At 44.3% G+C, this 13,327-nt stretch overlaps 2 protein-coding genes across 16 annotated transcripts in view; both read left to right on the top strand.

Moving 5' to 3' along the window:
- The first annotated feature begins 3,318 nt into the window (after positions 1-3,318).
- On the top strand, positions 3,319-4,832 carry LOC117889620 (putative cyclin-dependent serine/threonine-protein kinase DDB_G0272797/DDB_G0274007). Its single transcript, XM_034794068.1, has 2 exons — positions 3,319-3,403; positions 4,376-4,832. The coding sequence occupies exon 2, from the start codon at positions 4,446-4,448 to the stop codon at positions 4,809-4,811; it is 366 nt and encodes a 121-aa protein (XP_034649959.1). The 5' UTR covers positions 3,319-3,403; positions 4,376-4,445; the 3' UTR covers positions 4,812-4,832.
- Positions 4,833-5,085: 253 nt separating this feature from the next.
- Positions 5,086-13,327, top strand: part of LOC117889618 (small conductance calcium-activated potassium channel protein) — a 64,817-nt gene continuing 56,575 nt past the window's right edge. For all 15 annotated transcript variants that reach the window (XR_004648520.1, XM_034794058.1, XM_034794060.1 and 12 more), the window contains exon 1: positions 5,086-5,195. The gene's annotated coding sequence lies outside the window, so the exon portion shown is untranslated. The remainder of the gene's footprint in view (positions 5,196-13,327) is intronic.

Here is a 13,327-nt window from a genome sequence, read left to right as displayed (position 1 = left end):
TTTGTTTCGAGTTTTCCAGGCATTAATTGGCTTGATTAATGTGCTCCAATTTTCGGATTGTACGTAACCGCGCCTGGCCCCAATAATCGAGCTTCTCTCTGGCCTGCTCACGCGTCGTCTATCATTTCATGTTTTTTTTCTGTTTTTTTTTTTAGTGGGGAAATATATGGAGTTTCATACCTGCCGTAGAGCTACCTTCGGTCTGCTCTTAAAACTGGTGTGAGATTTGATATTCGGTTGAGGGAATGTATAAGGAATTAAGCAAACTGCCACATGATCGATTTATGTGCGATATAAATGCAGAAATGCTAAACCAACCGAGGGGCGCTGCCACACGACGCGCAAAACGACACAAGATTAGATCTTTATCTGTTTGAAGTATTACTCTGAGGTAAAAGGTAAAAGATGTTTCCCGTTTTTATTTAAAACTGTTTAAAAAATTGATACAGAAAACCTTGGTTATGGTTCATGCTCTCAATGTTTGGTTTAGTCAGTAGCTAAACCGAAAGATGTTCTACCGTAGAACAGGTAAGTTGACTCAAATATGTCTCTCCCTGATTTATAAATACTTTCTATATATGTATGTATGTGTATGTGTGTTTGCTTGTGTGTCCCTCCCTTAAGCCCTATTGATTCCATCTACTGCTTCTGCTTCAGGGGGTTTTGGGATATTTTTGGAAATATTTTCTCTCGGTTTTTTCTCCTTTCTTCGTTTAGGTAGAAAGTTATTTCGCTTGAATAACTTTGTTTGGTGTTTTTTGTTGCTGTTGTTGTTGTTTTTGGGGGGTAGCAAAGAGAAACAAACTATTTAGTGAAAAGGTTTTTCATAAATTATGTACAGAAATGTTCCCATTTGAATGGCGGGATGGTGTAGGAGGGCGGTCGGAGTTCTGCTTAGCAGCGACAGGTTGATGGCATTTTTGGGGGAAATCCCCCTGTTGTTCTCACACACAAATCAATATACCCTCCACCCCCCCTCAGGTGCGTGAGTGTGTTGTTTTGGGGCAGGTATATGAAATAACCTCAAAATGAAACGAATTTTTTTTGGGTAAAATACTGTCAGCTTTTGTATTGTTTGCTCTCTCTGTCGTTCGCATGGTAAACCAGGGGATATAGCCACCAGAGCCCCACTAGAGCCACCAGTCTTATATGGCCTGAACATTTGCTGGCAAAAAGCTTTTTAGTTTATGTTGGTTTTTCTGCAATAATAATCGTAGGGATGGAAGGGCATTAAGTCAAAAGTGGAGCTGCAAAAAAACAAATGCCAAATCAATGTTCCAAGCGACTGTCTCTCTTGCTCTCTCTCTTGCTCTTTTTCTGTCACTCTCCACCTCTCTCTCTCTCTTTCTGTCTGCCACTCTGCGTGAGTGGCATGTGTGTATTGTGCGATAAAAGTTGAGACTCGTGCCAGTTTCGAGCTGTAACCAAAAACGCATACAACAAAAAGAAAAACAGACCAAACAAAACAGCAAACAAAAAAAAAAAAACAAATGAAACACCGAAAGAACTTCTGTTCCAGCTGCTGCTGCTGCTGTCGAAGGTATTGATACCCTGGAACAACTCTACCCCAATAAATCTCTACCTAACGATCATTCACATGGAGTGTCCAATGTTTGGCTTCCTTTTGGCTGCGTAACTAATAGTTGGCCAAGCAAAAAGGGGAAGAGGCCGAGTATTTTATTCAGTGTCAGCAGATCGACTGCCAACATCTGCCCCAAAATGCCATAATACCCTCTGAATGGACATCAAAACGAGGGGAATTACAATGTGAATGGGAATTACAAAAACAAGCATCAACAACCACCGTTAGCGCCAAGCGTCAAGCGACAGTGGCATACTGCCTCACCTCCCCCCCTCACTCCACCGCTACAATTCCCCGGCCATTCCACCATCTGTTCCCGCCCACAGAACCATAAATTTACCATTACCACTGAGCGGCTACCTCAACACGGCACCATGCCACCGCCACCGACAACGCCACCGCCCAGTCACCTCGCACACTCTCCTGTATTTAAAAGGTGGCAACAAAAGCGACTGCCACATCGGTGACGCAACGGAACTGCGGGAGCCCCCCAAATGTCCGAGCACTTTAGCCCGAGCCCTTCCAAAAAAAAGGTGTTCAGAAATGTCTCACTTCTGATGTGAAAAAGAAAGCTTCGCCGCGGCTTTAGTTCGTACTTACGATGGGATATAAAATAAATGAAATTAACTTCTAGAATTCCTCTCAATAGAGGAAAGCTTGACTACAGAAACAAAATATAGAATATACATATCTTGGAGTTACAATATTCGTATTGGAATGTGAGTATACAAAATTTGGGAATTAATTAAACGGTAGAACATCTACCTAATGATTGATTAAACCATAAATGGGGTTCTTAAGTAATTAAAAAATGAGAAAAATTCAAAATCCGAAGTCCAGCGAAGGTTTCATTAAAGAGTTTTTTGAGTTTCCGATTTCGATTTCAATAGGGATTACTTTTTTTTTACTATAAATTCAGAATGATAGTGAATAAAGAATTCCGGCAAGCGATTCCGAGCTGAGACTGCGAAATCCAATTCCCCGATTCCGAGCTGCGATTCCCAACTCACGATGTTCCCGGCTCCAACTCCAACTCCAACTCCGATTCCCGACCACCGTTTGCCAGCATTGCTGTGCATGCATTCGACGAAGTGCCGTTATATGCTTTTTTCATCGTTCTATGGCAAGTGTGACACAGTGGCGTAGTGGGCTATGCTCGCGGAGGGTGTATGCTGCCAATGGACTTGGTTGGGAAAGGACGGCCCCTGTGGGCCACACCACTGGCGGAGCGATGAGGCCGCAAAAGGGAAGCAGCATAAACGTTGGCACAAGAACGGCACTCGACTCGACCCCCATCCGAATGCGAACCCGAATGCGACCCAAAACCCCGAACCCCATTTCCAGCTCGGCTGACTCCTGGCTCTGTCCCTGTCCGGGACTCCCTTCACGCCCACAAGCGTGCCAGAGAGAGAGAGAGAGAAAGCGAGGGGCCAACAGTCGACCGAATGCCGACGACGACGACGACCCACAGAGCGACCGAGCGAGCAGCAGCGCCAGCGTCGACGTTGACGTCGTATATACACGGTGCCGAGCAACAAATTGAGTCAGTATCGCACAAACAACACTAACGGAAACATCAACGTGAAAGCAAAAGACGGACGGACGCCCTCTGTCCGTGTCTGTGTGTTCAAAAGTTCAACGTGGCCCCCGTCGTCGCGCAGCAGTCGCACTCGAACTTTGTTCCAGTCACAAACACAGGCACACACACACACACACACAAACACACACAAACACACACCTCGACAGCCACACACTCCCACACACCCACGAAGAAGAGTAGCAAACAGCAAGCACACACAATGCATAGCAGCGAATAAGCGTGTAAGGTGCAATAATAGTAATAACGGTATTTGCATGAAATGCAGCATCACACAGAAGTTACAGCTGACAAAGGGAGATAGCGATATGCATGTAGATAGGCAGAAAGGGAGAGACGGGCAGGCTGATCGAATAGGTGCGAGAGCATAGAGCGGAGAGAGCTCTCCACCAAAGCTACAAACTTCATCGGAGAAAGAGAGTGAGAGTGAGAGCGAGAAACAGTTGTGGGTGTGCCTACGGCGTGCATTGATCGTGAAGCTAAGGACAAGGATGGTTAGCAGAGTCTCAGATTTGCCCAGTCAAAAGTGCATTTACTGTTAACTTGTCGAAGTCACAACTTAATTTACAGGCAGATAACTCGACAGAGACGCCAAGTGCATTTAGCAGTTAGCCAGTGAGGGAGTCGCCTCAGGGAGTACAACAACGAGAAAGAGATAGAGTGTAAAACAAAGACAGAGACAGAGACAGAGATGGGATAGCTGGAGAGTGGCCCAGAGGGCGAACGACAAAGAGAAAGGGTCAATGAGCGACGGACGAGACGGGTGATTCCAATCAGCACTTAGCCATTACATGGCTGTGCCTCAGGGCTCATTGAGACTGCAAGTCAGTCAGTCAGTCAGCCCCCGCCGGCACCCTGCTTTCGCGCCCAGCATCCCGGACTCTGGGGAATTCGAAATTCGCACTCGAGTTCGAAAGCGAGTCGCTGGCGACAATATTGTTGCAAGTTGGTGCAGTCAGTGGCCGCAGTGGTGGCATGCCTTAAAAATAGAAAGAAAGAAGGAGAATAAATTAAAGTACAAACCAAAAACCAACAAAAATAAATAAAACTCTGGGTAGATGAGGCAGCGACAGGCAGAGGAGGAACAGCGGCTACTTGCAACGCGGAGTTGAATGCGCCTCGTCGTGGGTGTCGCGTACATATGTATACACTCGTATATAAATATCATCTTATTTTTTTTTGCTGTTATTCTATAGTTCATAAATGTATATTTTTGTTTGAAAAATAAACAAGTGCAAGAAAAGTAGTGGCCCATTGTGGCCGCAAATGGAAATTCGTATGAAAATGTCCACTCGGCAACAGGAAAATCAACAACAGCAGCAACAGCAACAGAAACAACAGCAGAAACATCACCAACAACAACAGCAACAACCAGAGCCAGTGGCTCTACAACAAGTGGAGGAAAAACTTCAACAACATCAGGAGAAACTTCTCAATAAAGTCAAAGAACTTGAAGAGCATCAGGTATATCTGGCTACACATACGGAAACATTGAAGCACCACCAGAAGGCAGGACTACAACAAAAGGGTGAAGGAATCATAGAGCTAAAGGCACAGGAGCAGCAGAAAAAACTTCAACAACAGTTGCAGAAAGTTCAACAACAGCGAATGCAGTTAACCAGTTCAACATAAGCCACTCCATCACAGACGGCTGTCGGATCGCTCTTTGACTTTTTCGCACACTCACACAAACACTGACACAACACACACATATACATATATATATATATACATATATACAAATACATATGCATAAATGGCAATATGGACGGACAGCAGCAGCATTTGTGTTGTATCCTTATACTACTCCTTGTACGCCTTGCACAGTGACGCGCGCGTGCCAAAAATTTTGCCGATTTTATCAAGAGAAAAGCAGCAGCAGAAGCAGCAGCAGCAGCAGCAGTGGCAGTCATTAACTGAAGGAGCAGAAGCTGGAGCAGCGGGAGGAGCAGCTGCAGCCACTGAACCTCCTACAAAAACAACGAATATTGCAAAAAGGCGGCGCAAACTATCACAGTGGGTATACCAAAAAGCACACCCCGTATGAGCACACACACACACAGACATCCAGACACACACAAACACTGTACATATGTACATATGTACCCCTTGCAAGCCAACATCACACTGCCACAGACTCTAGCAATAATAATTGTACGCCAAGTGCAGAGAGAGACACGCAGAGCACAGCGGGAGTGCGGCAGGTCCGTTGAGATAAATGAGAAGCATGTCCAGAAATATGGAGATGGGACACAGTGGATTGTCCAAGCGGTAGAGCTGGGAGCGTTCGTTGCAAGCGCTGCAATCGTTGCAAGCGTCAAATTCAAATGAATTATGTGTGCGGTGAACATTGTTGTAGGCCACCGCAGTGCGATGCTGCCAGTTGCCAGCACGGTGATATGCAGATTAGGGACAAACCGCTGGCTGCAACGGACAAGAGCGGTCCTCCAGTTCCGCAAGCATCGGGGAGCAGCGGTGGGGTGGCGGCGCCGTAACAGGAGCTTTCGAGTGCTGTGCAATCAGAGAGGCAGAGCAATGCAGAGAGATCACCCGGCGAAAAGGCCCAGTGCCATGCCCACCCAATGGTACATATGACATGTTCGGCAGGCAGGCAGGCAGGCAGGCAGGCAGTCAGGACGTGCGGCATGTGGCATGTTCTGGTCCGTGCCTTGCTCTTGCGGTCATGCAAATTCACTCAACGGATTGGGGTATGCTTAAAAATGGAATTTGAGATTCCGACAAGCAGCAGTCCCAGACCACAGAGTAACAATGAGTGATTGTTCATCCTGCTGCTGCTCCTGCTGTTGGAATCTTCATGGAAAATTCATGAGCAGTCAAATTGAGTTTGTGGTCGAAGCGCAGGAAGCATGCCACAGAGATTGCCAATGATTGAGTGGGTTGCACGGCTTTAAGACAGCTTCAGGCAAAACTTTAAGCTACTAGCAAAACAGCACAAAACTTAATAAACTTTCCAACACCCCATCCTCAATGCAGATTGTTCGAAGCACGGAAATTGCTTATTGAATGCTTTACTCGTTATTCGTTATTCGTATGGGTAAACGAATGAATATTACCGGCGGGTTGTTGTACAGTAATTACACCTTCATTCTATTAGTTAACCAAAACAAAGTTATGGCCATTAATTGTATAAAACATGTTTTAGTAATTGATTTACTTTGGGGTGTGCTTTGGGGAAACAGGTTTAGTCATTGGAAATATGTAAATGAGTTATGGCAACACTTTTGTTTGCCAAAAACATTCTGTGAGCCAAAGGCCAATAAATATTAAAATGAGCGCTGTATAAGGTGCACTTTAATTGCCCTATTTTAAAGACCATCCAAATATACTTTTCTTGGCCTTGTCATCAAGTTCGGAAGCACTCATTAGTATTATTATTATTCTGTTGTTGAAATCATCGTTAAACATCCATCCCAAAGCAGTTGTAAAAACTTGGCACAGACCCATTCTGTCAGAGATTTTATTTTTGCAAAAGGTGGCAGGAATGTATACATTTATGTATGTAAATTTCAGTATATAGCATTTCTCCACTCAGTAATTGCTACTATTGTAAATAGAATGTCAATCAGGTTTATTTCCATCGAAAAACCTATTACCACCGCCCCCCCCAAAAAAAAACATCAAATAAACGAAAATTAAATGAGGGAAAAGAAAACGTAGCAAAAAACTTTTCAACCGAATTTTCACATTTTCACACACAAACACACAAAGTTTTCCTCGTTGTTTTGTTTGGTTGTCGGTTTTTGCGGTGGTCCAAAAACGGTGTCGCCTTTATGTTGCTTTCATTTTTGTGCTTTCGCTTTTCATGGCAGCGCCATCGCATCGGTGTTCTGTCTCGTTGCGTTTCGCTCTGCTCCGTTCTGCTCCCTCCTTAATGTTCCATTTTGTTCCGCACCATACGCACAACCCATTCAAAATCCCCAGATATATCCCAATTCCCAAATGCACTTGTCCGAGCGAGAGCGAGAGCGATCGTGTGCTCAATGTGAAATATGTCTGCGGCACAGGAATTTGCCATAAATAGAACCCACTCCCAGTACCAGTCCCAGTCCCAGTTCGAGTCCGCATCTCATTTCCCGGGAAATATCTTTATTTTCAGGAACATCCCATATCTGTCGTCCCTTGATGTATTTCTTTTTTTTTTTTGGTATTTGGTTTTGTTTTTGGGTCCTGAATTCTTAAGTAGTTTCTCGTTTTTCCGCTAATGGAGGGTCGCTCTTAAAAGTGAATTAATTTCGGTCGTGGGGGGGGGGCCCTGATCGAATCTTGATTTATTTGGTTAATCTTTTGAATTTTAAATGTCATCAGGCCCAGACCCAGGCCCGGGACCAGTCCTCCTGCTCCTTCTAACCCGCAGGCCCTGGGGCTGCGACTCCGCTGCTGAATGGTTAATGACCAGAAAAGCGAGCAAAGTGAGCGTAATTAATGGAAACTGTAATCAATCATGCGCTCCAATTAACCGAACCATCTCTTTCGTTCAATATTCCTCTGATGTTCCTCTCCATCTCCGACTCTGAGATAATGACAGACATAGGAGCGGACACAGTGACATTGGAAGCGTGAACAACTGGATCTGGGATGGGGTGTATGTGTATATCCTTGGCGGAATGCGTCCCCATAACATTTGTCCAGTAATGACCGACGGCACTGCGACGGTGTGCATTTCAAAACTCATTACGATTCACTCGTTCACTCACTCTGCAGATGATTGTGAGTGTGGGAGCATGTCCATGTGTGTCGCTTGATGGCCAAAGCTAGCGCGTCATCAACATCATCCCCTTTGATTTCTCCAATTACTTTGCTATCTTTTTCATATACGTAGATGTATACATGTATTTGTAGCACATGGCTATACATAATTAGGTGTGGAGACTCGTGAATGTCCGTCAATGTTTGAGAGCTGTTCGATTAATAATCAAATAATTATCGATTATACTCTTTGATTGATTTTAATACGTATTTCTAATCAAATATATATTGAAACTTTAATTTATCAGAACTCGGGATTCACCTTTCATTCCGATATTTTCGAACGTTTCCATTCAATATTTCTAAATCACTTGCGGTGAAAGTGTTTATCAATAAACAAGACCACACATAAGGTATGAAAGATGACTCACATTACATGTATTCGGGCAGTGAAATTCTCTTGTATGACTTTGTCGTGTGGTGCCGATAAAAGAAACACTCAAAAATGTTAGGATTTTTATTATAATGGATGCCTTTTACGATTGCCATTTTTGGCTTTTTATGCATATCGATAAATGTTTAGCTGATGCATGAAATGTATCGAAAAGAGCTTGTATAAATCGAAAAATAAACTAAACACAACTCAAATGTTTTTACATTTATTTTGATACATTTGTACATAAAAGATTTCAGCATTCAATGTCATATTCGAGAGTGTGTGTGTCCTTTGAATATCAGTTGAGAGGACACACTCCAGTCTCTCTTATTCATATCGATAATTGTTTGGAGCGATTTCAGTGAATAACCAAAATGAATTCATCGATTGCCGTGGGGTGGGGGGTTGGGGCTTCCTGCTGCTTTTCGCTTCATTGACTCTCCCTCGTCGTCGAATGCTGATAGGGGCGATGTCGAGTGGAGGAGCCCCGAGGAGCCCCGCATAACCTTTCATTTTGGGGCGGGGATTTGACTTGGGTTTGCGCCTGGTGTCGCGGCTGATGATGGGGTGGAATATTTCACATTTGCTGATTTTTGACGCGTCTATTTACTGTTGATTGATTTTGTTTGTATCTTTGTGTGTGTGTGGGGCATGGGGCATAAGGGCATGCGGCATGTGTGTATGTGTGTATGTGTGTGGTGGTTGCATCTACTTAAAAATACATTCATTTTTGCGGCTCACAATACGCGAAGCGACATGGAAATTGATCAAATATTTATACAGTTTGCATAGTCAATTTACATAAGTCCATCAACGGCAGTAGTCGTCCTCCCCCCTGCCCCTGCAACTGTCCCTGTCCCTATCCCTGTCCGTCTGTCCATTGCCTGTCTGTCCCCAACTGTCCGTAACAGCTACGTGTGTGTCCGCCCCATACCGTCTTTGCCGCTTGTCTCTTGCCACTGTGTGTGTGAGTGTGTGGAGTGTGGGGGTAGCCTTGTCCAGTCTCATCAATGTCAAAGCAATGAACCTGAATATCCATATTGCCAACGCTTCACTTCATTCAATTCCATTCCACACCCCACCACCCACTCCATGCCCACACTCCGCGTGGCTTATTCAATTTCCCCATCTGTTCATGGGCTTCCCCACTGCCACCTCTTCTTACGCTCTGCTTTTCGCCTAATACCCTTTTCAAAAGCTGTCAGTTTAGGGGCTTGGGGGGGTGGCGGCTGTGTTGGCAAGAGCTCAGGGTATTAACAGCTTCGACTCGGACAGAGAAAATTCACTGTTTGCCCAACATATTGTTAATGTGCCTATATACTCGCGACTCGCAACAGTACCAGCACCAGTAGCAGTCCCTGTACTTGTGTTCGTACTCCTCTATATAGACATAAGAAAAATAAGCATATACATGGACTCTACTCGCTCACTCAATTAGAGAATGTGGGGAATCGTTTTGTGACTCAGCATAGTACTCGCTCGGCCCTCCTGGCTCTCCCTCCTGCCTCGACTCTGGCCAGGCCATTAAAAATGTTTCATGCATGTGTAATTGTTTTTACACAAGATGCCCCAAAGATATTTACCCCAGCTACCCCTAGGGGTATTTATGCGTGTACACTTTGAGAAATAATTTCACTAAAAGCTAGGCAACAACAACAGCAACAACAACGACAAAACACTTGATACAAAATGCGGAATTTTGTGACCTAAAAAGTGTAATGGAAATTTCAAACTGAAGAGTAAAAGTTATTTCCATGGGTTTTAAGGTATAAACTTGCAATATTTCTCCCTCTCCCAGCTAAATCTCTACATTCTCTCCCAGTGTGGCTTAGCACTAAAGGCTATCTGGCTATTTGGACTTAATTGATAAATTTTCCAATCCAATGATTTCTCGTTAATTTGTGTTTTGTATTTTTGTAGATTTTTCCGTGTGCACTTGATGGCTATAGGAGGTGGTATATATTTACTTTATATATATTGTATGGGAGGGACACGTGGCATACGTGGCACAAATCGTATGTATATCACTGTGGCCATCAGTATCTTGACAGGTGACGACAACACACGGCACGGTAGACGGCACAGGCCACTGCCACTGGCAAATGTCAATTCTTGTCAAAACAATTTTCTTGCCACGGGGCTACGGGGAGGACAAATGAATTACGCAAGACTTTTACCTTTTAGATACTACATGGAGTATATTATATGGAGTATTTGTGATGCATTAGTATCGCCAGTACCATCACGGATGTCTCTAAGTAGGGTTCCGTTTCCCCTGTTGATGGCTTCATTAACTTTGTTTGGTATAACTTTTGCCTTCCGACTTTCGGCCTGTCCATCATCTATTGTTACTTTTCGCATGTTCTTTTGGACAGTTCCAACAGGATGAAGGTGTGCTTCTCCCGCTACGTGGATAAGTCAGACCCATATCGAAAATGTCAGAATTGTTTCAGTCTCAGTCTCAGTTTCAGTTCTTTTATTTAAGCCCTCACTCTGTTACTTTCATAGACAGCTAGACAGGAGTTTTTGGGGCAGAGTAGAAAAGGTTGTCTGAAGTTTGTAGCTAGAACTCCGAAGCGGAGTTAACTGTCAGTTGACAGTTTCTTAAATTAACATTCAATCACTTGAAGTGTCTAAAATGTCCTGCAGCCATATCTGTTGTCTGTCATACAAGAAAGATCTCTAATCTTTTGAACAATTGAATCATTTCGGTGAAAATTGAATCAAAAAATGGAAGACAACTTAGGCTAAGTGTCCTGAAGGTCTTTCGCCTTTTCAATCAGTTTGGTGTAAGGAAAAATCACACTCCCTCTTCCAGTGTGGCTTAGTAGCAGTTGCTGGCTCTGACTCATATTTTGTTTGCCATTTGCATGGCCCAAAAGTGCCGCGTAATGCGAATCTGCGAATGAAATTTATAAGAAATATATTTCACATTCAGATTTCTCTTTATTGAAAGGTCAGTTCTCTTATGAAACTGCTGGAGCATTAGCTTCGCATTTTGTACTTTTGTGTGTGTGTGTGCTTGGGCTTGGGCTCTTTTTGCCCTTTTTGTGAGCCGCTGGCAATTGTTGGGCTTTGGTTGGGCTGGGTCTTGGGGCTTCCGTACAATTAGACTGTGATGTGACCCCTCAACTTTCTGGCAGCCTTTGGCCGAGGGCCGTGTTATCGCATCCTTTTTAGAAAATGTGCTAACAGCGCCTTCTGACGAATGCAACGAGGTCGTCATTGAGGTGAGTCGCCGAGTCGGCTCGACTCGAGTGGAGGTGGACTGTCTGGGAGGAGGATGGGCGCCTGTGGGGTGGGACTCTGAGATTCAGTTGGGAGTCGGGATGCGGAATAATGTTTTGTGTTCGAGCATTGTGTACAGGATAAAACTGTGGCTCTGGGGGCACTTCTGGAAAGGGGAGGGGTGCGGCTCTGGGGGCACCCAAGTTAACGATTTTCTTTACCTCTCTGCCCCGGCAGTTGTTGTTTTTCCCATCCTCCTTCCTTTTTTCCTTTCCTTTCCTTCTCCTCTCTTCGTTTTTCTTTTTTGGAATGAAATTTATGTAGAGGGTCTTCCCGCACAAAGGCACGGGATGCCCTCCTCCCCTCTGCCTCTGGCCTCTGATTTTGAGTTGTGCAATAAATTTTTATCTGTACATGCGAACGGTGGCGACCTGTCCGTAGTAGCATTGAAACGAAGGGGTTCTGAGGGTTCTGAGGACTCCAAGGGAACTGAGGAACTGCTCATTAAACAACGCTGTCAGGTTTGAATGGCCAGAACCTGAAGCGACCACGACCATTACACAATAGAATTTTCTTTTAGCTTCTGTGTGCGGACACGGACACGGACACAAGCTACCGCTTGCCACTGGAACTGCCACTGGCTCTGGCTCTGGCTCTGCCTCTGGTGTTGGCTTTATTGTTATTGGCCATACTGTGTGTGTGGCTGTGTGTTAAGGGCCATGTTTTAGCGCCAGAGTGCCTGAATGACATCTGGGTCACCTGGTGCCGGCTGGTGCATATAACTTATTCCCCATTTTGTTACGTTTCGGTTCCAGAGCCTGGGCTCTGGGTCCTCTGTCTGTGCCTCTGTCTTGAGCCTCTCCAGCCATTCCCCACGCTGCATTTGTGAATAGGTGTGAACATTGCGGCTTACACTGAATTACAGCATTGATTGATTGGCTGCAATATTGCAGGGACTTTGGTTCTGTGGTGACTTATCGAATGAAAGATGTGCAAACTGTTTTCCCATAAGGTTGCTGTGGATATTGTGCAATGTTGCTCAATAGGATGCATACACTGCACTTTGTTCACTTGCTACTCAAAGGTAATCCTAAGCGGGTGTTAATCAAGCTACAACTCCCCTGAGCTATCGATTGATGTAACAATGTAAATCACACTTTATGGCCCAATTTGGGGGTTCATAAAATAAAAAGCAGAATCATCTATGATAGTTTATGGCATGATCTCTATATAAACGATCGATTCTCGAGCCAAATGATGGCCAACTATGTAGCACTCACGATAAAACAATCATCTTAATGGAGCGATTAAAATTTCATCACGCCAAATCATCGCAGAATCGAAAACAGAAAACAAACTGCAAAGAAATGAAAAGCAAAGAGAAAATGAAATGAAAGGCAAAAAGTTGTTTATCAATTATTCCCAGTTTCAATCCATGAATGGACTTTGGTAATCACATTTTTCCATCGCCCCGAAAGGTGATTCAGCGGGTTTTGTTTGGAGATATTACAGACAGACTGACTGACTGACAGACTGAGAAATCAATCAATAAGCGAAATGATATTTATAGAAAAACCCATCAAGGGCTGCCTCATAAACAATTGAATTACATTTTTCGGCCTAGACAACAATGCGATTGCATTCCGAACCGCCGCTGCCGTTGCCGCCACCAAAAAATGATTTTAACCCAATTTGCAGCCAGAGAGAAGAAGAGAGAAATGAACACGTTCCCATCTCCATCTCCACAGGCATGTACAGTGTATAAATGTATCTACAG

The sequence above is a fragment of the Drosophila subobscura genome, chromosome A (assembly GCF_008121235.1).
Source record: "Drosophila subobscura isolate 14011-0131.10 chromosome A, UCBerk_Dsub_1.0, whole genome shotgun sequence".
In the NCBI taxonomy this organism is placed as follows: domain Eukaryota; kingdom Metazoa; phylum Arthropoda; class Insecta; order Diptera; family Drosophilidae; genus Drosophila; species Drosophila subobscura.
Note: the sequence above shows the minus strand (reverse complement) of the source record. Positions and strands in the feature narration are given on the sequence as shown.